Consider the following 27772-nt stretch of genomic DNA (forward strand, 5'->3'; position numbering starts at 1 on the left):
CATCGGAGTGCACTCAGAAGACTCTGTGCAGCCGGCTTTGTGTCCATAATCCTGTGTGCGCCTAAGTAGTTCATGATGCAGGCCTAGCAGCTGTTGTAATGTTTCATCACATTAAAAGCAAACTATTTTTGCAAATTAAAGCCTTCAATAAGTTGATGAAAAAAGCAATTACTGAGGGAAAAGGGAAAAAGAACAATCCATTCTACATCACGGTCTATGGCTGGATATAACAGTCAAAAACTTAACCCAAAGTGGCAGCTGCAGGAGAAATGAAAATTGCCTACCTTATGTTTTCCCTTCATTCTGCAAGTGTCTACATCGGCCTGTCTAGATTTCCATGTCAGTTTCTGCAGGGACCAAGAAAGAAATCAATTAGAGCCCAGAGGTTGTTGCATTTGATTTTAGAAGTAAGAGTTCCCTTGGGGAGACTAAAGCCTGAACATATATTTATTGAAAGCTTTCTGCACCCTTTCTCCATGATTAATTCACCATAACAACAAAAGATTCCAGATGAAAATGTTCAATTTTGAACTCCTATCTATTCATTAAACCACAAAATGATCTTCTTCTGTTTGAGATAAAGATGAAGGAGAAAGGAAAGAAGATTAAACAACGGTGTGGAAATTCTACATAAACTATCCAAATTAATTTGCCAAATTATGCTCATTTTGATAAAATATGTGTCCTTGCCCTTTCCTTTCAGTTTTATAAAAATCAATTTTTATAAAGAAGGCTTTTTTCTTAAAATATGGAAGTCATTTTCTTAAACATAAAGAGGACATTCACTCTGGGTGGACAAAGATTTAATTCAGGTTATAGTCCTTCCCATAGATTAATGGACTGAAGGGATCTTCTACTCCTATGGCACAGGTTTTATTAACTAAAATGTCCCCATGTGGAGTTATGAGGAAAGCTTAGCTTATACTTTATGTCTGTCTGAAACGGGTAACGATCAAGTTCCTGAACCACAACAGTCAAATCAAACTTAATACTGCAAGACATGGAAATTAACATTGAAACCTTTGTAGAACACATTTGTGGAACAAAATTTTACTTTTGGAAACTGATATTTTCCTGGACAAATGAGGCAATATTTTAATAAAAGAAATGTAGAAATTACCTAAAACTTCAAAATGTATATGTACACATACATTTGATGAATAAAATATGAAGTACATAACTGTTTCTGAACATGTATTAAATCCTAACCTATTCCCCAATTAGGATTTCACAAAATGCATGTTGGCATCTCTAAATTATGATTAGCTACATCATCTTAATGCACGTAGAATACATATTCTGTTCAAGAACTATCCAAAGGTCCTTCATTTTACAAATATGGTTTTAAAACAACTTACTTTGCTACAATAAATTTCTTCCGTGTGTGATGTGTCTATATCGACGGTATAAATATGGTCCCTATAGGCAAAGAAAAATTAATACAAGGTCAAATCAAACACAGAGTCAAAACAGTTCATTTTCTGCTTAATGAGTTATGTCTTATCAGGGCAGATAAGCCCATATCCATGTTCTTAAAAAAACATGATATCCACATGCAAGAAGAAAAGAGCGCAGCTTTCAAGTGATGTCTCCGGATCCCATTTAGCACCTTCTGAAAAATCATGGCATTGTGCTCCAAGCGACACCTTTTATGAAAACTTTCCTGTATTAACTCTTCTCTCTGACACTAGATCTATAACATCTGCATATATGTAGCTCAGAAGGGAGGGCTCTGAAAGTTAAATTGGCCCCAAATCTAGAAAACAGATGGGTTCGTGTGCCCTTTCATTATCTTCAAATACACGTACCAAATACTTGGAATTCAACAAGCCACATTTGTTCATCAAGAGGGCTAACAAAAAAATGATCTCCATCTCCATCTTTCTTTTGAAAATATATTTCCATCTTAACTATGATTATTTGGTCAACAGGATGGATGACGATAAAGGTAAAATTATTTCCAGAAGCCACTCTTTTCCTCATAATGATGGTCAATTAAAGTCTAAAATGTACTTAAGCTAAAGTTTACATTTCTTGCTTCTGTTCACCTTCCTGTTTTGCTGAGAATTGGGTTGTCTTTACAATTTGCTGCCAATCTAGCCTTGGAAGGGGAGAAAGAATCAGCAGCTCAGGTGTGGGGCTATATTTAAACATCCCCTTCTGTGTGAGCTGAGTACAAGGGCGTTTTTGTCTGGAATTCGTAAGAAAGAAAAGAACTACACTCAACAGAGGAGATGGGGGGCTAGTGAGGGAAAGCAAAACAGCTCATTTTCCCTTGAAATAACATTGACTTTTTCTAAAATGCAGGAAGTCCTGGGGCTGGAAAATTACCCACAGCTTTAAACCAGGACCTCAAGTCTTCTATGCAGACTTTTAAGCCACCTCGTTAGTTAAAGGAAAGAGCCAGGAGCTGATAAGAAAGGAATTATTTCTTTTCTTATATATTCACATATATATATCTATTTTTTTTTCAGGATTCACATATATATATCTATTTTTTTTTTCAGTTCTTGGAAAATCTGTTTGCTTCTTGTTTTAGAAAAACACAACACAGAAAAATAACAGGCCATCTCACGTGAAGATAAAAGGAGCAGGAAGGGCAGTTGGCTTAGAAAATTCCCTTGCCTGCTACTGTGAGTGTGCATGGGGTGAGAGGGGGGAAGGGCATGGTAAGGGGTGGAGGACTAGGGGCCTGTTTTGTAAATTGCTGAATAGGGAAGTTTCTTCAAACTTCAGTAGGCTGCCAGAATCGCCATGCTCTTTAATTTCAAGGCAGTTTTATTGCATTTGTTTATTACTTGTTTGACTTTATTGGTGGTGCTGTGGTCAGACTCATTATTGGAATGGAATTGCCTATTACTTTGGTACCAGGTTTGAGATGACTTGAGGCTTTTCCTTGCCTGCCTCCCCTCAAAACTGAAGTCGGAGCTGAACATATGAATTGTAAATGAACAACTGATTAATATGCATTGGCAGCTCCTCAGAAAGCTCTCAGATTGCCCCCTTTTGGCATGGTCTGTTTATGTTAATTAGCAGTTTAGAGATTAAAAAAGAAGAGGAATTTACAAAGTGGATAATAATAAAGCAGAATTGAAAGGGGTTCTTGCCACCAACACTCACTCAGTCCCCTGGGTTCTGGAGGGGACTTGGCTTGCGATTGCTGACACCAATTGTCTAGAAGAACTGGGAAGCCTTTTAAACATAGAATTCTGTGAATGAAATCTTCTTTTGGACAATGACAATCTTTTTCAATATCCAAGAGCTCACATGGCCCTAGCAAACAAAAATGGTGCTTTATGGTAAACCACAGACCAGGATCAGGGGTCATTCCCAACCATCTTAGTGTGCATCCCAGGTCTCATACGCTGTTCTTCCTGAATTAAGTTATTTGAACATAAACTGACTTAATCCTAGGACTTCCTCTTCCCCCTCCAGCAAGCACCACTGAATTGTGTTGCCATGGCTTGAACCTGGGCGACGGGGGGCGGGGGGGAGGGATTTAGCTTTAAATCATGTTACTTGCTGCCTAGAAACTTGGATCTTTCAGAACAATGTTGGGAAGTGTAAAATTAAAGTGAATTAAAGTTGGAAGTGTAAAAATAAAGTGTAAAATTAAAAGGAGAGAAGAGGCCCTAAATATGGTGGGCATGGAACTCCTTCAAAAATTTTTCTAAGGGTGTGTGTTGAGAGGAACTGGCTGCATATGGTGTGAAAACCAACATGTCAATGCTACAGTGATATAAACTTGACCTCTAATGAAAGATGAGTTTATTTGATAGTTTCAAAAATATTAGTGTGTTTCTTCTTTTTATCCTTCTATTTCTTCCTTCCCTTACCTTCCTTGGGGTGAGGAGTTAGAATAAAACTGTCTTGGTTTTAATGAGCTAGAATAATGGTCACTTTTAAGTCTGCATAGGACCTTGCTCCTAACACTCGTGTAGCCCTGGGACCTGTGGTCCACGCGCTGCTAAATCATTGAGTACAAGGGCCGTCTGTTATACCATTTTTTCCCCCGGAGACTCAATTGGAAAGTGAACAATTCACAAGAGATTCTTAAGTCAACCTATTTCTCACAGATACAATGTTTTATCATTTGTTTTGATCAGCCCTTGAGTACTAATGTCATTTTCCAACCCTATTACGTTTAGGAAAATAAAAATGACATTTAAGAAGGAGCTGGTATTCTATCAGAGAGGTGACTACTGAGCATCTTATGGAAATGCTTTATAATGACTACTCATAATGACCATGTTCTTGGGCTACAGTTATTACAAGGGTTATTCTCAGGACAAACAGTGCCAGCTGTATTCCTCAGTATGCAGCAAAGTACAGGGAATGACAGCATGGACTCTAGAGCAAGACCATCCTGGTTCAAATCCTGCCTCTGTCATTTTGGCCCCATCATTTCACCTATCTGTCCCTTGGATTCCTCCAAAAAGACATGGGAATAATAATAGCTCCTTCTTATAGGGTTGTTTCCAGGATTGGATGAATTGACATTCATAAATAATCTACAGCTATGTTTGTTAATTTATGTGCACAACATACTAGTTGTATATACTGTATAAGTATTTGTAAAGTCAAACTTTAGAAAAGTATTTGGACATTGCTTCCTGTAGCTAAGTTGGGGGCAGTTTCAGGACGTTTTAGTCTAGCTGTTTTGTTTTTTGTTTTTTGTTTTTTAACTTTATGTTGCACAGCTTGTCACCTCAGAACATCTAAGTGCTTTAGAAGAATCAACCACTGTTATTTACTTGTTCTTTCCTTATGCCAGATAGAAACGATCTCCATTTCTAGGCCGAGCATGGTGGCTCACACCTGCAATTCCAGCACTTTGAGAGGTCGAGATGGGTGGACCACTTGAAGGTCAAGAGTTCGAGACTAGCCTGGCCAACATGGTGGATCCCCATCTCTACTAAAAATACAAAAATTAGCTGGGCGTGGTGGCGGGTGCCTGTAGTCCCAGCTACTCAGGAGGCTGAGGCAGGAGAATTGCTTTAACACTGGTGAGGAGGAGGAAGTTGCAGTGAGCTGAGATCGCGCCACTGCATTCCAGCCTGGACAATGGGAGTGAAATGCTGTCTCAAAAAAAGCATAATCTTCTCCCTAGTGTGAAATGATTAAACAGTGTAGAGCCAAGAAAGACCACAGGGAACACTACAAGATAGTGCTCCACGTTGCTGTTCATTTGGAATTATTTTGAATAGCTACACACTCCCAAAATGGAGGATCATATATTGTTGGACTCCTCAGGGACTTCATTAAGGTAATCAAATACAACATCTCATTTGGCAGAGGATACTTATGGCCACAGAAGCTGTGGTCCGGCTAAATTAAGGGCAGAATTATAACAAAAGCCTAAATTTATGTGATCCCTGTTTGAGCCGTATTCTTACCATGCCATTCAGCCTTCAGACATCAGTCTGTCTAAATAACATTTTCCCAATGGATGAATATTTTTTTTACTAAAACCAAATAAAAACCTTCTGAAATATATATTATGCTTTCTTTGATTGTCATTGCCGTTCTTTCAAAGTGATGATATAGATTATGAATGATATATACGATAACTGCAAAAAACACAAATAGGTTTAATGCACACACCTACATTTACACTATATAATACATGTTTACACATTCTACTTAATTTAACAAATAAGTATTAGGCCAGATGAGGTAGCTCATGCCTGTAATCCCAGCACTTCGGGAGGCCAAGCTGGGTGAATCACCTGAGGTCAGCAGTTCAAGACCAGCCTGACCAACATAGTGAAACCCTGTCTCTACTAAAAATACCAAATTAGCCGGGCGTGATGGTGCATGCCTGTTATTCCAGCTACTTGGGAGGCTGAGGCAAAAGAATTGCTTGAACTCACAAGAGGGAGGTTTCGGTGAGCTGAGATTGTGCCATTGCACTCCAGCCTGGGCAACGAGAGCGAAAACTCCATCTCAAACAAACAAAGTATTGAGGAGCAGAGCATTCTAATGGGTGCTTGAATAAATATTTGCATATATATTCAAGATAAACAGTGGATTATTTGAGTGTAAGTGCCCAAATATGCTATTATTTCTATTGAAATCCACATAGGGTTAAACAGACAGAGACAGTTTTGAAATAATGATTGCTTGACAAATTACAAGAGCCTTTAAATTAAATAACACTCTATTTAGAAACCTCAAGATCTCAAAAATAATGCAGAGCTGGTAAATTTAGGACCTTGGGCTTTTGGACACTCTGAAGGCAGACAAGGGGAAAGGGCCCCATACCTAGCAGCAATGTAGAGGGTTCCGTTCATGATCATAATCATCTGGATGTCCAGCCTGTGCCTCTGTGTGGTGTTCCGTCCTGGCTTGTGGCCCACAAACACCGGATACTGTTTTGTATCTGTGAAAAGAGGAGATGGGGCAAGAAAGAAGAAACAAATCAAGCCAGGAATTGACAGGGTAGGGAGGAGAGGGAAACAGGCTACAAAAGAAAGCCGTGTTTAAGTCAGACCATGCCACCATTTTCCATTTCCATATGAGTCTGTTATTTTAGAAAATATGATAGAAGAGTGCTCTTTAACGTTCATCAAGTTAGTTTCATTTCTAGATGATAATAAGACTGGATTTATATTTCTAAGTGTCACAATTTTTGATTTGTCTCTCTTTCTCAGGGCTCAACTTGCTAGTGAACGCTTTGCATGAAGGTGCTCTTTTCTTCCACAGTTTTCTTTTCATCTTCTGTAGAGCTAAGCCTGAGGGGGCAGTCTGCCAAAGATCTTGTCTCGGGACAAAACTATTTCAAAGCAGCCTTCCCATCAATCAGCACAAATGCAATGTGGTCTGGAGGCGAGAGCCCTTGTCCAGGAGCCAGAAGAAAAATACAGTCTCCACAGGCGTCCAGTTGGAATAATCCACTATTGAAGGCAGCCCTGCGAGGTTGGTTGGCATTCTAGGAACTGTGGGAAGTTCACTCTTGAGTTAAGCAATTGGCTAACAATTTCACAGAAATGTGGGCTTTGACAGGACAGGGTCAAACTGAGTGTAGCCAGTCAGGTGATCTGAAATTTTCCCTGACTTGGTGAGTCAATGAGCATATTTCTCTTTTCCTATAGTTCTCTTTGGCTGAGAGTGGGCAATTTGGATTCAGATCTGACCTTTAAAAATACCTACATCTCAACATCTCTGCCTTTACACTTACAGTCTTGAGAGCACTGGTGAGCCTCCAGAGAAACTCAGGAGGAAAGAAAGATGAGCCACATTTAAAAGGCACTTGTTTTCTGGAGAGGAGTGGGGGTGTAAATAATGACTAGAACCATTCACAGATTTATGCTCAGACCCTCACTTTACACCCTTGTAGTATCTGACCATTACTCACAATGGGTATCTTATCAGGAGTCTTACTATATTTTATTCACAAGAGAGCTTGGTATAAGACAATCTTGTGCTTTCCCTTCCACTGCTTTGAAATTTCATGTACCCATTCATCAAGGAGATTGCTAAAACAATTCAAATGTCTCCAAGATCATGGACTTGAGTGACCACAGTGGGGTGGTTGATAGCAATCCATTTGGGCTGGAGTCCCTTCTTTTTTTTTTTTTTTGAGATGGAGTCTCGCTCTGTCACCAGGCTGGAGTGCAGTGGTGTGATCTCGGCTCACTATAATCTCCACCTCCCGGGTTCAAGCGATTCTGCTGCCTCAGCCTCCTGAGTAGCTGGGACTACAGGCACGCACCACCATGCCCAGCTAATTTTTTTTTTTTTTCGTATTTTAGTAGAGACAGGGTTTCACCATGTTAGCCAGGATGGTCTCCATCTCCTGACCTCATGATCCGCCCACCTCGGCCTCCCAAAGTGCTGGGATTACAGGCATGAGCCACCGCTCCTGGCCCTGGAGTCCCTTCTATACTCAGGCATTCAAGACAGAAATCTTACCTCAAATGGAAATAAATAAATGTTTATTAAGTTTAGAACCTTGAGTTAGGTGGACTCTGCCATTTCAGGAGTGATGATCTTGAACTACACATCTGTTCTTAATAATGCCCTTTGACTTTGGACTCTCTAATTGTTTTGTGTGTCAGTTTTGCTACCTCATTTTCTTCCAACCCAGAAAGAACAGCTGAACACTGGGCATATTTGGATCTCTTTAGTATTCCTTATTAATGTTAGACACCTTTCTATGGCTCACTCAGTGTTTGTTTTGGGGTGATTACTATGAAAAGAGATATTTAGAAAAAAATGCTCTCTTACATTTTTATTGTAATAAAATACTTAAGTCTTTTGAAGGGCATGAAAAAAAGTGGTAAATTGAATGTTCCATGCAACACATAGGCAGGACTCTCCTCTTCTGAGGAGACAACTGAATTCTTAATCATGTCAGTATCTACTCCTGACAATGAAGCAGAGACCAAAGGAAAGTTATAAACAGTTAAAATGGGTCCTCTATAAATTCAAAATTACTCTTTACCCAAGTCTATTAACCATGTAACTTCTAAGCCCCCCCAAAAAATAATTTTCTCTGAAGTACTCCAAAATGGTCATTGTTTTTTGTTCATATTTTGCAACAATCCCTATATATGAAGTGTATGTAAAGGTGAGTAATAGAATACTGCCAATACCCAGATCATAGTGATATTCTCCCACAGAGCTGATTTTAAGACATGAACACCATGGCCTCCATGTAGTAGCTGAGACTTCATCAGGGTTCCAAGGGACGTTTCAAATCCTCACACATGTCCCCACAACAACATCTGATGGAGTTATAGAAAAGTCATCCTATCCATTTGACTAGACTTGAATTATCCACCTTTGCCATGAAGTCACCTTTTCTATTTCATTTTTCATTTTTATTTTTTGCTAGGCCGATTCAGGCTAAAATGTTCTCAAAGGGAGACAGTGAGTGAGACCATGGGTACTTACAGTTGCCATGCGAAATACTGATTGGCTCAGAATCTTCTGGGAAACCAGCCCCAGCAAAGTGTAGCAGTGTGAAATATAGCAGCAAGGCTTCTGACCTCATAGTAGTTCAGCGGGGAGACTTTATTTCTCTACTTCACCCTGCCAAAAAGTGAAGAACAGATTTTTTTTTCCAAGTCAGCTTTGTTCAATGCCATAAAATGAAATACCCTTAAAGATAAATTTAAGAGAAAAAAAAAGCTTCTGCTTTACATCTTCTACATGGTGAATTCGCTGATTTTTGTGTTTGGAACTTGTACCCGTTACCTACTGCCACCTCTTTCCCCATGCATCTGAGCCCTTTTGCAAAGTTTCTCCAATATGGGACAAAGAGCTTTGGTTCCTTTACCTGAGCCATCTTTAGGCTTTTATAGATGGCTATTGCACAATCATGAAACTCTGCATTCAAAATCACTCAGAAATTTGAGGTGATTGCCAATATCGAAAAATAGGAGATTTCTGATATTAATCTAGGTTTTTCAATTTCTTTGTAAAAATCAAAATACCTGCTGTACTGCCCTAAATGACAGTTTCCTTAGGCACCACGCCTCCACTTCCAACACACAGGTACAGACATGCACACGCACACACATACACACATCTATAACTCGTCCTCTTTACTAATTTCCATTACCTGCTTGACCCCTTAATTGAGATATTCACCCCTGACGTATGTCATTCTACAGTGACTTAGACATAAATAAATAAAATCACACAATCTATATTTAAAGAGAAGTAGGTAGATCCTTTCACACTCTAAAGATTACTACAAGGAGAATCTGAAACCGCATTCTGAAATGGTATTGTTGATTTAAAAAGTCATATCTCTGTATATTTTAGTCTCAATACTTCCTTGCAGTGAAATAGTAGTGAATAAAAATGTCAGATATACTGTTCTACCCATCTGTATTTTCTTGATGAAGCTCTTTATGTGCAGAAAAATTCTCCTAAATCTTGGAAATAAAAACAATCCCATGTGGGACTGCTGGATACAGTGAAAAAAAAAAAAAGACTCATAATACGGTAAATGTCACTTAATTCTCAGGCATATTGCAAATAAGCATTGATCTATCATGAAAATTAATGTAAAATGAGGATATCTTTTCATCTTTCCAGAGCAGTAAACTCTTTGAAGTAGCCTGCCAAAGATTATCTTTTTTGAACAAAGCTATTTTACAGTAATCCATCAATCATTTAAGATTTGTGTGTAGAAATGTCAAACTTAGTAACCTAGATGTCTTTGAAAGTTAATTTGGCAAACAAACTGCTAACTTAACGCTTTTTGGAACACCATTTTGATTACATACCTATGTCTCTTCTCTTCATGCCAAAAAAGTATTAATCAGTCCCAAGTGTTGCACTGTAACTTATAATTTCACAGACACAGCTGGGTCTTAAGCATTTCTTCAATTGAAAAGTGCACATTAATTAATTTGCTTTATCTTGAAAATCAAAGAGGGAGAGAGATTGAGAGAAAAGCCTAAACACTTCCATATCTCCATCTCTGATGTGTAGATTAAAATTAAACTTTAAATGATTACTTGTTCATAAGGGTGAACCATTACGAAGAGACATAAACATGTATTTATTAGACAGGTGAAAAGCAAGAGTCTATTCATTCATTTATTTGCCAGTTCTTCCTATCTTAGAGAATCTGAACTCAAAGGAAAGAAGCTCTGAAGTGCCCCAATTTGCTTCTCATGGCTCCTGTTCGGTACAGTATTAAAGGGGAGAAGTAAATCACAAAAGTAAGTAAAACATAAACAAGACATCAGTCAGCTGTTAGATTTTAGGAGAGAAAGCATCTGGCGGGAGGGGGCGGGGGCAGGGAGAACTGGCAACTTTTACCAGGAGCTCAAGAATAGTATTATACAGAAGCATATTGCCTCAGAGAATTTGTAGCATATAATGGAAGAAAAGAGGAAACTCAGAAGTCTGATTCTCATTCCTTTAGAAATGTTTAGAGATGTATGTATGCTTTGAAGGCTTAATTTTTCTTGACATGACAAATGAGTCTCCATCCTTCAACAACTGCATTCATCTTGGTACAAATGTCCTACAAGCTAACGAGACAATGTCCTGCTACTTTATTATATCCCCCAATTTTAATTTTTTCCATCTTAAGATTGCATGTGTCAAATGTGAAATTGTCAACCCCAGAAGCTGGCAGGAAGAGCAATGCATGCAGAAGAAATCTATTATGCAAGTCAATGGCTATTCTGGGTATCCCTGCAGCCAGCATCATGGCTGAGATATGTCATTTAAATATCTTCAGGTTTACAGCAGGGCTCTCTGCCAGGAAAAATAGCTGTTTTATATGTCTTTCTATCATTATATCATCAGGTAGTTAACATGTACATCATACGGGTGAAAGTGCTCTGGAAGTATTGGTTCATCTCGGTCAGTCCACGTGAACACTTGAAAATTTTCTTCAGTTGAAGTTTTGATGTATTATTCCCTTTCTACTCCATTTTGGGCCCTAACCCTTGTAAATATGTAGACAATAAATTTTCTTGTTGAAATGATTACTGTGCGGAGGGATCCCAATTCCATCACATTGTCATTTCTCATCCAAAGAATACAGGCTTAGGTCTGTTTCCTAAGATCACGCAATACAGACTTACACCAGCCCAGGAGAACAAAAACAAGAACTTAACACTGAGTTTATAAACCTCGAGTGAGCTGTGTTGCTGCAATTTAAGAGGCTGTTTAAGTCACTTTCAAAACTCTGAAAAGTGCTACCCACATGCAGCATATTTATAGGTATCTGCAAACATTTGTCGATTTCCCTGTCTGTGACTGTGCTTATATAGGCTAAATATAACTTAGACTTAAGCAGCTATTCAGAAAATTAGATAAAGGAGGACTGTCAATATAAGGATTCTAAATAAAAGCATTTACTTCATAAGTAAGCCTATTATATCTCAATTTTCCATCTACTTGTCTCAGCCTTTCACTCTTCTTAGCCTGAAGTGAAATGGCCTTTGTAAAACATACCACTACTACAAAGTTATAATCCTAATTTGCCCCAAACCCCCAGATTCACAGAAAACCTTAAGAACATTCTTCATTTTAATAGCATCTGCTTAGTGAATTTATCAGGTCTATTTAGGTTCATCTGAAATTAATTTGTATTGACTATCTACACCCAAACAAAAATTTTTTTCACAATAATTTTTCCCTACAGTTCTTAAGCCCAAATTGGATCACAGAACTGTGATGTACAAATGGTGTTGTGATTATTGGTTGCCATGAGCCAAATGAACCATGCAGAATGCTAATTGGCCAGGAAACTAGCTTTCAGGTATTCCAGATTGAAGACGAAACAAAGGAGACCAAAAGAAGGACTGTCTGAAAACCCTGTGAATGCATTCATGCTGATAATTTTTTTTAAATAATAAATTCTTTTCAATTACTAGAGCTTCCATTTATGCACACCCCTACCTCCCACACCCTTGATGTACAGCGGGTCATTGTGTCAGCCAAGCGTGAAGCCAAAGGGATGGCAGTGGAGCTGGAAATGATTACAAAGTCAGAGAATGAGTCCATCAATTGCCACATCTTACTTCTAATGAGTCAGTTTAATAAGCCACGAGGACTGGGAAGCCATGACAAGCGGACCCAGCCAGAGTACGACTCAGGCTAACCCCTGACACTAGTTCTAATCCTCTGCCCAACTATCCTCCAAATTCTGCGCTGGAAAATTCTATGGGGGCTCACAAACTTGTAGTACCTGGCAGAAACTGACTCACAGAGAAGAAAAAACCTAAATTAGCAACACTGAGGGAAAAATAGAGGAGATTTAATAAACAACTCCAGATTTCTGACTTCTTTAAAAAAATCAGAGGTCGGGCTTTGCTAGTCCAAGTCCACCTGACAAAACTCTGGAGTTGAGCATTGGCTGTCCCAAATAGGACTCTCTGCAGTTGGAAACATTCCCACCCCTTCCCACTCTCTTAGGAGGCCTTTCTTACCCATTAACCTCATCTGCCTGCTCTTGAAGGCTCAGAGGGAACCTTTATGCTACCCAGGTACAGGACATCAACGCTGCTGCATGAGGTATTCTGTTTCTCTTGACCATCATCTGCAAGTGGCTGAGCAGCCTTAGCAAGTGGACCATGTGGAACCCACTGTCTATACACACAAATTAATGAACATTGCTTGTTTTAGAGACCTGGTTGGGCTGCCCCACAAACTGTCTACATGTCCAGCTGCAGCAAACGATGCATAAATGCTTGGTGCATCAAACTGCATGGAGGCCTTGACTGTGCGAATACAATTTGTGTCCGATTTGGTACACGTGGCAGCATCTTCCAGAATGTTGGCACACAGGGAACATTTTAATAATAAGGGATAGTGATGTGAAAAATAATATCTCTGGAAACTTGTAAATACAAAATGCTCTTAACAACTCCAAGTGTGGGCTTGAAATAAAGAGGAAATGATAATAGTGGCACTATTTTTCCATGAGGAAAGTCACTTACTACCATGTTTCAGTAATTCTTTTAAAAAGCTCATTTTCTAATATATGAAGTGCTAAAGATAACCAACAATTCCTGCTGTCATTAACAGAAGGAAGGGCACATTAATAGCATTGACCCTGGGCAAGTTAGCCTCCCTAGCTCCTAGTTTCCTCACCTGTAAAAGGCAAGGATATGAAATGTAATGGTCTATAAGATTCCTCTGGCTCTGTGATTGCACTGTTCTAAGTGATTCTGCCTCAGTGAAGAAGGGTGTCTCTCGGGGTGTGTGTGTGTGTGTGTGTGTGTGTGTGTAAGAGAGAGAGAGACAGCGCGATTAGGAAGGATGGTACAGGGAGTGGCCTGCCTCTGGGTCACGTTGTAACACATTCCAAGGCCAGGAACATCACCTGGAGAGATGAGGTAGGGGCAGCAGGGGGAATAAGGTGGCCCAGGCTGAGGCAAGGTGAGGTGCTGGACCTCCACACACCTTTCCTCTTTGTCCTAAAGGGCACTGGAAATGTAGCTGGGCTCTTGTTGTGTCAGCCACTCTCAGATCACCAAGGAGGTCAGGCAGAAAAAGTTCTCTGCAGCGGGGCAAGTGACCTTTCCAAAACAAACAGGGGAATGGGGCTCATTTTTCCCTCTACACTCTTTCCTGGTTGCTCCTAAGCAGCATGTGGTTTGGAAACTCTCGGGATAATCAGCATGTCAATGTGTGGTACCGTTTGTGGCAAGCATGAGGGGTAGAACAAACTCTCTTCGATGTAGCTCTCACTGGACTGCAATAGGCACATCATGAAAAGTGGTGAAAAGTTCATCAAGCAAGAACAAAGAAATCCCAGCCTGCTATACTGCCTAGTCTCAACTTCAGGACACAGTTCAGGTAGATAAGCAGTTCTAATCTGACCACAGAGAACACTGTTGTTACCATTTAGTCTTATTTAGACTTCAGTTGAGTTTTACACTAAATCTAAAATTTTCACTTTTATTAACTCAAGTTTTTGGACCTCATCATCTTTGTCTGTACAGTGTGACTGCCTCCAAAAGTCTAAATTGAAATTGATTTAAAAGCTCCTACATGAAATCAAACTATTGCAATAACATAGGAGAGCAGAAGAGAGCAGAGGGTGAAACCTGGGTTTTGAAACCCCTTTTCCCCCTTACTAGCTGGGACCTCTGGCAAGATGCTTAAGCTTCTTGAGCCTCAGTTTCCCCTTCTTTATATGGGTAATACAGTGTCTTGGAGACTCTCCATAGTCCTCAATAAATGTTTATTTATTCTTCAGCTAAGATACTAAAAATTACTTTTTAATAGCTTTTCTTGGACTTCCTTACAAAATTCTCGGAGAGGTCCTAGATTAGCTTCAAGTGTTCTAGTGCTTCAGTGGGAGGAGAAGTCCCCTTCTCTCCCTCCCTCCTTCTTTCCCCCAACCCACTTCAAGTCACTGAGCTTCTTATCTCTGGAGATGGGCACTTAGAGAGGCTGGAGAGTCTGTCTTGGGAGTCACACAAACATTGTGTGGTTTTTAAAAAATGTAAATCATGGCATTCACAGTAATGCAAAGAAACACAATGATGTGGAAAATAAAGAAAGGACTGGGTGAAAGTGGGGGTTTACTGAGTATCTTCTGTGTGCAAGGTACACATGCCTATTACTTTATTGAAACATCACAGCAACCCAGAGAGAAAGGCCTTATTATCTCTGTTGTAAACACAAGAGTAAACTGCGATTCAGGGAGGTGAAGCAACGTGTCTAGGCAGCACATAGTAAATACAGTTATCTTTCAGTATCTGTGGGGGATTAGTCCCAGGACCTCCCCAAAGATTCCAAAATCTGGGGATACTCAAGTCCCTTGAATAAAATGGTATAGTTTTTTGCATGTAACCTATGCACATCCTCCTGTATACTTTAAATCATCTCTAGATTATTTATAATACATAATACAATGTAAATGCTATGTAAATCGTTGTTTCACTGTATTGCTTAGGGAAAAGCGACAAGAAAAAGAAGTCTGTAGATGTCCACTACAGATGCAATTTTAAAATATATATATATTTTCTATCAGTGGTTGGTTGAATCCACTGCTGTGGAACCCATGGATAGAAAGGACCAACTGTATTTACAGCACAGTAGTCAAAGGGTAAAGACAAAACGCAAAGCCAGGTCCGTAGAATGCCAAAGTTTATGTCCTTCCCAGGGCATTAAAGAAAAAGGAACAGAAGAAAGATTGGAAAGAGAAAGGTGCTGGCGTAAATGGAAACTGCACTTAAGATCATATATAGGCTGATGCATCTATGCTTATGTGGACGAAATGGCTGAAAGTCCCTAATGGCTTCAGTAATAAAAATCTATAAAGGGAGTACACAGTTGCTCCCAAACATGTAGGCATGCAAAGCCTCATTCCACTTTATGGCCCTGTGATTGCAGTCTTAAGGTGATAGAAAGATGCAAATGCTTCTCAACCAGTTTTAGGAGAAATTGATTCTCTCACGAACAACACTGTGTTAAGTGGAACCACTTGCCTGCTTGCAGCCTCCCTCAACCGTGATGTTTTAACATCAACACATCATAGAGAACAGTGTCAGTTGCAAAGGGTAAGAACAAAGTTGCCTGCTTCAGTAGCTGATAGGATAAACAGATGTGGACATATCTCAAGTCAATAAGGAACCTCTGTCCAGAGAGAGATGGGAAAGCAGGTGTTTGTGTTGAATATCCAGCTGGAAACCTGCTTCACAGAGACTGGAACTGCTGATCATTCTTGCACCAGAGGAAAATTTAAAGAAGTAATGAGTGTTTAAATAGTAGGTATCCTTCACTGACCTGGACAGCTCTGTTTCAAGGACTGCAGCATTAGGAGTGTGCTGCTATCCACAGGATGCAGAGCTGGGTCAAAGAACACATCCCATTGTAATTAGAAACAACCCGGGCCCATTGATCCTGTTTGAAACCTTTACTGTATCCAGTTTGCAGGAACCATGAGGGCCACCTGTTCAGTGATATTTGCATTAAGATATAAGGTTCGGGCAAATGAGAAAAATAGCTCCAGCATCTTAATAAACCATCCGGTCTTTCTTTCCTCCTCCTCTCAGCCATTAACAGAGACATAAAAGCACCCATTTTGGAGGAAAGGGAAATGCCACAGACCTAACTTCAACACATTTTGGAGAGTGATGATGGCATTCAATGGAAGATAATAATAAATATCGACTGGGTGTAATAGATGTTCCATTTTAGATCTGAAACCACTATCACAAAAGCATAGAAAAACTGTGAATTCGTAAGTACGTCTAGAAAAAAATATCTTTTCAAAAAATAAAGGTTGGTTGTATACCTATTATCTTTTGAGGAAGAAGGCAAGTCTTGCCTTTCCATTGATTCTTTGCTATGCCGGTTTTCTTTCTCTCTACCCACCACCCCCCACCCCAAACACACAGCCCCGAGCCAATGCACTTTACCTGGATGTTTATTGCACATTTATTGCACTTTACTTGGATGTTTCAGATACAGGCTCATGGCCCACTGGGCTCTAGTCATGACCTTAGTAGGCCTGAAAGTATTCTGGCAAACTATCTTCATCTCAGAAATCTGCAACAGTCTTAACCAGGCTTACTTATGGCATGCCCTAGCTTTTTGCTGTCTCCATCTTTGTAAACGTTCTTTGTTGGTTTGTTGTTGGCTTAAAGGTGGCTACCTTTTTTTGAATTTTATTTGTAATTTTTGTGGGTCCATGGTAGGTGTATATATTTATGTGGTACATGAGATGTTTTGATACAGACATGCAATGCATACTAATCATATCACGGTAAATGGGGGTATCCACTATAAAGGCAGCTTTTTTTTTGAGATGGGAATTTCACTCTTGTTGCCCAGGCTGGAATGCAATGGTGCGATCTTGGCTCACTGTAACCTCCTCCTCATGGGTTCAAGTGATTCTCCTGCTTCAGCCTCCCAAGTAGCTGGGATTATAGGCATGCACCACCATGCCCAGCTAAGTTTGTATTTTTAGTAGAGACGGGGATTCTCCATGTTGATCAGGCTGGTCTCGAACTCCTGACCTCAGGTGATCTGCCCACCTCAGCCTCCCAAAGTGCTAGGATTACAGGCATGAGCCACCACACCTGGCAAGGCACCTAATTTTTAACTCTTAATCTAAACCTTTAGTTTTAGAATTCTAGACCTGATTTTGTATAATTCCTCTGGAAAATTCTACTTAGATGTATGGCTTACTTGTAAAACTCACACAATATGTCCCCAGACTGTAATCATTACCTTCATTCCCAAATCTTCCTCTTGATTTTCGTTTTTTTTTTTTTTTAATTTCCAACTTTTATTTTGAATTCAGGGTACATGTGCAGGATGCTCAGGTTTGTTACATAGGTAAGCGTGTGCCATGGTGGTTCGCTGAACAGATCATCCCATCACCCAAGTATTAAGCCCAGCATCCACTAGCTATTCCTCCTGATGCTCTCCTTCCTTCCATGCCCTGCCCTCTGGCAGGCCTCAGTGTGTGCTGTTCTTCCCCATGTGTCCATGTGTTCTCATCATTTAGCTCCCACTTAGAAGTGAGAACATGCAGTATTTGGTTTTCTGTTCTTGTGTTAGTTTGCTAAGGATAATGGCCTCCAGCTCCATTGATGTCCCTGCAAAGGCCATGATCTTGTTTCTTTTAATGGCTGCATAGTATTCCATGGTATATGTACCACATTTTCTTTATATCCAGTCTATAATTGATGGACAATTAGGTTGAGTCCATGTCTTTGCTATTGTGAACAGTGCTGCAATGAACATGTACATGCATGTGTCTTTATATCAGAACAATTTATATTCCTTTGGGTATATACCCAGTAATGAGATTGCTGGGCCTAATGATATTTCTGCCCTCTGTTTTTGAGGAATCACTACATTGTCTTCCACAATGGTTGAACTAATTTACACTCCCACCAACAGTGTAAAAAGTGTTCCTTTTTCTCCACAACCTCGCTAGTATCTGTTGTTTTTTTTTTTACTTTTTAATAATAGCCATTCGAATTGGTGTGAGATGGTATCTGACTATGGTTTTGATTTGCAATTCTCTAATGATCAGTGATTCTGGGTTTTTTTCCATATTGCTGGCCACATGTATGTCTTCTTTTGAGAAGTGTCTGTTCATGTCCTTTACCCACTTTTTAATGGGGTTGTTTGTTTTTTTCTTGTAAACTTGTGTAAACTGTTTACAATATTGCTGAACTTGAACATCTGCTTCAGATGCAGAAACAAATGCCTCCTATAATTTGCTGAGGCCCAAAATGGTCACTTGCCAAATGTAGGACAGCTCAAAAGTGGCAAAGATGAGCAGCAGCTGAGAACTCCTGACTCCTCTTAGTGAGCTCTTTCCCTGCCTTACGCTACTTTCAGAAAGGAAGCCAGAATTCATTCATTTCTTCTTGGCTTGCTGCCTGATGTTCATTACTACCATTGTCTGATTCCCATCTTACCAACTCCCTGTTTTCTACTGGGAGGCTCTGTGTTAAGAGGATGGAGATAGAGATGGAAATGGCCCTTCCCCTTGCATCACCCCCAGGACCTCACTATTCAGTGGATGGTCCCCATAGCTTTTGCTCATTGTTCCAAAATAGAACACATAAACAAATAACAATAATCTTTCAAAAAGAAATTATTACTCTGTTGGCAAGAATACCACCTGGAAGGTGAAGGTGTTGCAGAGGTATGTAAGGTGGGATGAATGGCAAAGGCTTCTGGTTGGAGAAAGCCTTAGAGGGTTGCATGACTGTTCACTGTGGAGGGGGCAGGTGGGAGCCAAGACATTTCAGGTAGAAGGGCCAGGTCAAGATAGCAGGGTGTTAAAACAGACAACTCCATGCTTACTGGATTTGCAGACATCAAATTAGACTATTTCATTCTTTGCTTAAGGAATTTCAAACATTTGTCTAAAGTAATGGATGGATTTTTTCCTTTAACTGAAAGTTTGGTTTAAAATATTATACCTGAGAATAAAGATTGTGTCTGATTACTATTTTTTCTAAGAATATGACAGAGAAGAAGGGGCGGGGGAAGCTCTGAAGTATAAGCTCAGAGTATTGGTATTTATTTGCTTGAGGTGTTGAGTATATGGGTTATTTTTGCATTACTCTCCCTAACTTTTTCTTTGTAATTATATTAAAAATGATGCACACTGCAAAAAATAATATGCCTGAATCCAAGCATTTTTCCTAGCCAGTAAAAAGATATCTGGAGAGTGACTTTAAAGGAGCAAACCAGAGATAATTTAGCAATTAGAGTTTTCCATATACCGTTGTGAAAGTCCTGAGAGGATTTAAACTAAAATAAAGCAATTGCTGAACTTTGACAGGACGACTCTCCCTAATAATTTCTCCTCTGTTTACTCTCAGTGTAGTTAATAGAAATAGAATCTCCCAGTCACAACTCTAACCTTCCTGATCGCCAGTCTGCCTGGGATTGCTCAGGCTCAAACGGCTGCAGGAATGTGTTCTTTGCCCACTTTTAGAGTGGAAGTCAACTTCAAACGTGGCTCCCACAGAATTAATAACAACCTGCAGGTCTCTCCATTGAGCTCTGAATAACAGCCCCAAATAACAATGTCATCAGTCACGGATGATTTAAACTTTGACCTAACCCTATAAATCCTTACTGTTTTCTTGTTGTTTGTTAACATTTTTGGTAAAACAGTCTCACGATCAGGAAGAAAGTGAAAACATTTCCTTGAACTAAAATGTTGGCGTCAGGTCCTTTGGTGTTTGCTGCCTATGTCGCCTATGTCAGTCCTCATTGTATTTCCTGCCTCTTTCAATGAGCACCGATGCTTTCCCAGAACCCTGAAAGCCAAAAATAGAGTTTCTATTTGATTACAAGCTTCTGATTATACAAAAAGAGGCATAATATCATTTCAGGATCTGCTCCATAACCAAGCATGATATTTATGCTGACTGGTGCTTATTATCAGTAAAGTATCTGTATACACAATGGATTCTCTGTTTATCTATGTATGTCCAGACACATCGAGAACAGATATGATATGGAAGAATTGTATCTTGAATTTCCATAATTTTCCCACATTTTTGGGGAAATTCATTTCATTTATCCATAAAAAGCCTGCTTTATGTCTCAGTGAGCTAGGTGAAAATTGCAAACCCACACATTTAAACCTATTATTAAATTTGATAGATATTTCAGTTTTTTTCTGAAATTAATAATATCTTTATTGGCTTTGCTCATTTACTTTACATGTAAAAAGTGACTCATTAGCCTGGCTTGATATACTTAGCAAAATAACATAGGTGTTCTCCAAAGGCAGTTTATCAGTTCGCATTGTGGTGGAGAGAAGACCATTCACTAGGTGCCTCTTCCCAAACCAGAGTCAAATCTAGGATGTACCACCCCATAAAATGTTCATTTGCTTTTAATGTGAAATCCTACCTTCAGAATTAATAATTATTCCCAAACATCCTGAAAATATGCTTCCTTAGAGCAAATGAATGTAAATTCTAGGAAATTATGGGTTTGTTTGAATGTCTCTACCACTTGATGACTTGACTCCTTACACAGGTGACTTCAGGGTCACCGCACAAACAGAGCAGTTCTGTTCTTTGGGAAGTGGTTGAGCATACTGAGGCAGCATCTGGAGGAATCATTTTGGTGTTCATTGTTTTTGAAGTCTGCCCTGAGGCTCCTTAAGTTTAAAGAAAAATACGATTTGCCATCCCCTGTTTCTCTAGATCTGGATGAGGCCAAGTTCATTTCGGGAGTACAGGTACACAATTTCTTATCTGCAATTACAAACAAAACAAAAACAAAAACCCTGAAAATCAAAATGTTTTTTCTACTCATTGTGTGACAAGCTTGAGTTGGCATGAGACTATTTGTAGTCCGTATTTATCCCTCTTAGAATGAATATTTATACATTTTGCTGCAAATTATGAATAGGTATGATTATTAGATATTGCCCAGACTCCACTGGTGTATGTGTCCCATGTTACTTTTCTAAAATCTAAACAACTTAAAATTCTGAAACATATATGACCCAAGGGTTTCAAAAAAAAAAAAAAAAGATTGGGAAACTACATGCCTTCATTCTTGAAGAGATTAAAAACAGGATAAAAAGTGATGGAGACAGGAAATCCTTGAGAGTAAATTCTCAACACTGGTTTTGCTAAAACAAGAATGTCTCTTAATTATCCCACAGTGTGTTGTGAAGTTCTCACAGAATTAAAAAAAAAAGTAATCTGATTTCACGTATTTTTAAAAGTATATGTCCTATCATACTTGCAAGAATAATGCCGAGATGAGGAATTGCTGACTGAGTTACTTATTTTTCATTTCCTGTGTTCTGGGCTTATGATGACAGTTTTCCAGGCTCCTCTCCAGACAAGGGACCAACAAGGACAGACTTCCACAAAATAAGTGATGTTCCCAGAGCAGATGTAATCTTGGTAGCAAGGTCTCAAAGCCTCTCATGAGTAAGTGACACCATCCAGAAGCCGCAGAAGTGACTGCCTCCCCAGGCTCAGCAACCCCTCCTCCTGAGGGAGCTGCATTTCTTCCCATCTGATAGCCAACTACAAGGGAGTCAGCACTCCTTCCTCTCTCTGTAGCAAATAGATGCACTTCACAGGCTTTTTGTGCAGTTGGTGGTGGTTTCTCCAAAGGAGATTCCATGATGTCAGAGCCTGTAATCACTTTCTCCCCAATGGAAATGCCTGGTCATGGCATTTTCCAATCCCTGGCATCAGAAGCAATTGTCAGCGGGCAGTATCTGCCCTCTGCTTTGTTACATGTCCCTGCCTTTAATTTTCAAATACCTGTAACTTTCTTTTGATAAATAACCCCAGAAATTTAGGGATTAGATAATAAAATGAAGAATTTGGATTTCTGGAATATTTGGGGAGGACAACTGTTATCTTGGACAACAGGTAGGGGTGGTAGAAAAGGAAGACAGACTCTCTCCCATTCCTCTCTGAGGTGCCCTCCACTCGCTGTCCCTCACCTTTCTTTCTCCCAAAGTGGCCATTGGGCGTCAGACAACAATGTAATCAATTTTAAGTCTGAAATAAAATGGAGACAAATGGTTAATAGCAGATAACTTGGATATGAGGTTAATTACTGCAATCCAATTATCAGGAGGGAAGACAGCACATGAATATCACCAATTAACCCCTAAATCAAATTTTAAAATCACCATTCCCATAATTAATAGCACAGCAATCACTATAATTACCATCTCTGCCACACCAGAATAAGGAGGAAAAGTGAAATTATCCAATAAGCTTGAGTGTGACAAGAAGAAACCAAACTAAAGTGCTGAGGTCAGACAAAAGAGAGGGGATAAATCAGAGAGAAAGTGAGTGTGAGACACACACCCAGCCTTGCAGGCATGCCCAGGTGTGTCACTCTAGCACAGCACAAGGATCCCTGCCCGTGGGTGCTTGCCTTTCTTTGGGAGGAAATGGAGGCATGGAAAATGGATAAACGTCTCTAGAAGCTACTTAGCCCTGGTTAGTGGGAAGCATAGAGGTCCACCTGCATCATCCGGGCTTTCACTGGTAAGGATTTCAAGGTCTGAGCCTTGAAGGTGAGAAGGAAAAGACACAGCTATGGAACACATGGAGAGGAATAACACATGAACGTCTTTCAAAGAGGAGATTCCCCAGGTTCACTTTGAATAACTAAAAGACCAAGTCAGAATAATTTTCTTCTCAAACACAATATTTTTCATATTTGGTTAATATAGTCTTCATCTCTCCAAAGAGTTAAAAAAAAAAAAAGTCATTCTAAAGTGTTATGCAAGAATAGGCAGATGTGTTCTTCACATATCTATTTAATCAGCTCTTTCCAGCAGCACTAAGGCATGAAGGAAAGGTTGAGTGTCCTCCAGAATCCTCAATGAGGGGAGAGCAAAGTACTGTGTGGAGCTCCAATCTTGCAAGATTCCCCAAGCTGGGACACGGCTCCACGATTTGAAAGTAAGGGAGCTAAGGACACCTCCTCCATTCTCACACAAAAGGTACATTTGAGGAGTCGTTATCAATAATTTTTCCAGTTTTTTTGAAAGTAACTCTATTCCAAAGGAACACTGCTTTTGTACATCACAGGTTACCTTTTTAGTGTCTGGGGAGGTACAAGCAAGAATATGAGATGTGAGAAAATATCGTACAAGTGTGTAGGCATTGAAAGGATGTTCCTTTCACTGTTCAATTAAACCCAGAAATTGCTTTTGTTAGTAATTTTCCTTTACTTGTTCATTTACTCATTGAATTCAGTCACTTTAGAAATGGCTGTTTCTAATACGTGCAAGCAAGGCACTGTGCGAGAACAGTGCGGATATTGGGGGCATGGTCTCAACCATGGGTTCTGCCCTTGGGGAGTCTCCAGACTATACATAAGCGGTTAAAACGATGGTGTGCATACACACACACACACACACACACACACATTATACATATAATACATACTTACATTAAACACTGTGAGTTAAGAGGACCAAGAGACATAATATCCACGTATGAATTCTATTTCCAAAGCACATGCCAAATCTGCCCACTTCCCTACGTTCTATCTACAATCCTCTTAATCTAACCTAACCTCAGCTCCTGCCTCATTATGACAATAGCTATCTACTTAATCTTTCTACTTCCACTTGGCCCTCCTTCAATTTAATCTCCACACAGCAACCAATGGTCTTTTAGAAACATAGATCATGTTATGTCCTCCCTTCCATAAAACCTTCCAGTGGTTTCTTAATGTATTAACAACAAAATTAAAATCCTCTGTTCTGGGCACAAAAGGCACCACCCAACTGGTTGACCCCATCATGTTCCATTCCACAATTTCCCACTTGTTCCAACCCCTGTGCCTTGCTTTCCTCAAATGCACAAGCTCTCATTCCTGCCTCATGGACTTTCTGCTCTCTCACCTTGGAATGATCTTTCTTCCAAGATCATAAAATGTCACTTCCTCAGACAGGCCTTCCCTGAGCCCCCAAAGCAACCCAATGCTTTTTTTTTTTTTTTTTCATCATTTTATTCTACATTTCTGCAATGGATTTGTTCCCAGTTGATATTTTCACATTTATAGTATTACTTGCTTTTGTCTGTTCCTCCCCTCCACTAGAATGTAAGCTCTGTGTGAGTAAATTTGTCTTATTAATCACTGTATCCCTCCCATTCAAGAACAAAGTCTAATGTACAGTAAACTCTCAACAAACATTCATTAAATAGTGAATGAAGCTCTAAAAAAAGAATATCAGGACAATTTCTGAAAAATCAGTACTAAAACAAGGAAAAGGGGAGATGCAAGGGGCGGAGACTGGCATTTTCAGATATCTGAAGAGAAACCTAGAGGACAGTTGTGAGGGTCGACCTAATATCAATGGGTAGTAACTGTAAAGGTGATTTCTGCTCAAAAAAAAAATAGGGAAGAATTTTCTAGCAGCCCCATAACACACACATGGACTAGCCTACCTAAGGGGATGGGGAGGCCAGATGAGTGCTAGGGCAGAAGGAATACTCTCCAGGAATTTAGACATAGGTTGCGGGGCTGGACCAGACAACGTTTAGGGTCCCCATGGAGAACCTGACTGCCTATGGTTCTTGGATCCTCTGACAAGTCTTTCCTCCCACATAGTGAGGAAGTACTGTTCAGAGCAGGAAGCCACAGATGGTCCAGAAGGATCCTGCTGTGGACTCAAACTCTTGCTGGCAGCTGCTCCCAGGGCGCTGTTGTTGTAATAATGTCCCTGGAATCAAAAGACCAAAAGAAAGTCCTCAGGCTTTGGGCAATCCTCATTCCTTGTCTCCTAGTTTGACCAAATTGTATAGGATATAGGTCTACAGCCAAAAGCATTTGCAAGGAGACAGATGGCAAGAACCTAATGAACATCATGGGCAATGACAGAAAGCCTCTAGGGGTGAGGACATCCAGCATCTATACAGCTCTACCTCTTTTTCACTCTACAAAGCCCAGAGGTCTTGAGTGTGGAACACAAAGTGAAGCTCTGGTTGTGTGGCCTTCCTGGGAATGTCAAGCACTGGCTTGTTACTAAGGCTCGCTTGCCAATGACACACAGACCCCAGGAGATGGTTTAACTCTACTCTTGTCTCAAAGCCCTTCCCAGTGACTCATAACTTTGACACCAGAACAGCTGGGCCAGCCAGCAGGAAAGAAGACATACAGATGTAGCTGGCTGGAATTTGAGGGGTAACGGGGCTCTCAGCTGTGCAGTCAGTCTAGTATCCTGCAGTGGGCTACAGACTGTGGAAGTCTCCCCCTCTGCAGACAAGTTGTGGGTGGGGACATTGGCTCTGTCATGACCGTCTCTCATCCTACAACACGTGTGTTTAGAATAGAAAGCACTGCAGCTCTTCCTCAACGGCAACTTGGGGGACGTTTTATTTCTTTTGGGAATATTAGATCCTTGAGCCAATCCATCTGGAGAAGGTATGAGAGAGAGTACTCTGGCCAGAACATACCATCTACCCAGATGTCTCGGCTTAAAACCGAGCTCAAATGAGAGAATGTGTGAAAGGCTGAGAAGTTAGGGGGGTTAGGGAAAGAAATGGATCATTTTTGTTTCTGATAAAAACATTTAAAACAAAGGTTGACTGACTGCCCTTCCACTAACATAACTTTAGATTCGTTGATTATTCACCAGAAAAAAAGTATGAAACATATATGTGTAAAATCCTCACTAGAAATGGCTTGCTTAGGCAACATTGTGCACATTGAAGGTACTTATTAAATATTTGTTGATTTTGATCCAAATAGCTTTGGGTATTTTTAAATATCAGTGCATTGAGTACCCCAGTGATTGTAAAGGGGGTTATTTTTGTTAATGAAACTTGAAATACAAGCCAAGACTGATTGATTTTTTAAAGTGTTGTGAATATTGCAGTTCTCATACATAAGCAACTAGTAACGGTGTCTCTGAGGGAGGAGGACTAGGAGGTCAGATTTGGGTAAGAAACTCACTTTTTATGTTGTACTCTTTTATGTTTTATTGACAATATTTTTCTTGTGCATGTGTTTCTTTTTTAGAACAAAATAAAACTAGTTACTATTTTTTAAACTCTTTGTCTCTAGAGACAAACCTGGAGCTTAGACCTACCGATAACCTGCCAGTTCCCACTAAACTAGAAAGAAAAAAGGATTTTTCCCAGGATCCCATCTCTTCCCAGTATGGTCAGCCAATAGTAATATTCTGGAATACAGGATGCGGGTGAGGGAATTTATAGGCATTGTGGTGTCAGTAGTGATAATTCTAGTTGATCTGTGACGCAGATGGATGTATATGGCGGCTGGTGGTTTACACAGCACTGTAAACCTGCCTGCGTGCCATATGAATGGCTGTCTAATTTATTAGCTTTCAAATAAAAATGTAGCAAACTCAAATTGAGAACGCAATGAAGTCTAACAAAAAGAATCAGATGGGCTCAAAGCAAATAACCTTCATATTTTTTATTCTATTTTCTATAAGTGGGATTCCAGTACTGCAGATGGGAATCTTTTCTTCCCCCCCTTCTCTATCTGCATGTTGATTTCTGGGCTGCCCCCATGTTCTCTGGCTTCACTGGCCTTTCTTCCTGTTCACTTCCCACGGCAAAGGAAGCCCAAATGCTGCTTTTGAAGCATCCCCAAAGGACACCTGACATTTTAAAAGCTGAATGAGTGTCCTCCTCTGGGACAGTCATCTTAGACCATCTCATAATGACTGCTCCCAGAGAAGACAGGAGATTGACTAAACTAGAGAGAAAAAAAGACTTTATCGGGAGAGCGAGGAGGGCAATGTGGAGAGGTGCCCACTGTGCAGGGATGTGATCAATGAAAGCTTCCTCCATCCCATCCCAGTACCCTTTCTGGGAGGTGAGCTGCACATGACCGCCTCCTCTTTTCTCTTTTTATTCGTTTATTCAACACTGAGCTAAGCGCTAAGAAAGGAGCAAAGGCATGCTTCCTCCTTTTTTGGTTCTTCTTCGCCTCAGAGCCGAGTCTATTTCGACCACTTTGAGGTTGCTTTTCTCACCGAGTGGGTCACATTATGCTTTTTCTCTTGGGGTTTAAGGTTTTACTGGGGTGGGAGACAGCAGTTTCTTTTCTTTTTGAGACAGGGTCTTGCTCTGTTGCCCAGGTTGGAATGCAGTGATGCAATCTCTGCTCACTGCAACCTCCACCTCCCAGGTTCAAGCAATTCTCCTGCCTCAGCCTCCCGAGTAGCTGAGACTACAGGCACGCGCCACCGTGCCCAGCTAATTTTTGTATTTTTTGTAGAGATGGATTTCATCATGTTGCCCAGGCTGGTCTTGAACTCCTGCGCTCAAATGATCCACCCGCCTCAGTCTCCCAAAGTGTTGGGATTACATGCATG

The 27772-nt window shown here is 40.1% G+C and overlaps 1 protein-coding gene across 3 annotated transcripts in view; it reads right to left on the minus strand.

The window, feature by feature from the left end:
- SEMA6A (semaphorin 6A) overlaps positions 1-27772 on the minus strand; it is a 133215-nt gene that overhangs the window by 54017 nt on the left and 51426 nt on the right. For 2 of the 3 annotated variants that reach the window (XM_025387784.1, XM_025387782.1), the window contains exons 2-5: positions 8899-9036; positions 6265-6382; positions 1359-1419; positions 285-347 (exon numbers count right to left, since the gene is read on the minus strand). In XM_025387784.1, coding sequence (XP_025243569.1) covers positions 285-347; positions 1359-1419; positions 6265-6382; positions 8899-8998 — 342 coding nt within the window. In that variant the 5' untranslated portion in view covers positions 8999-9036. Of the gene's footprint in view, positions 1-284; positions 348-1358; positions 1420-6264; positions 6383-8898; positions 9037-10191; positions 10199-27772 lie in introns of all 3 variants that reach the window. The other variant, XM_025387785.1, reaches the window with a different exon arrangement.

This window comes from Theropithecus gelada, chromosome 6 (genome assembly GCF_003255815.1).
Source record: "Theropithecus gelada isolate Dixy chromosome 6, Tgel_1.0, whole genome shotgun sequence".
In the NCBI taxonomy this organism is placed as follows: Eukaryota; Metazoa; Chordata; class Mammalia; order Primates; family Cercopithecidae; genus Theropithecus; species Theropithecus gelada.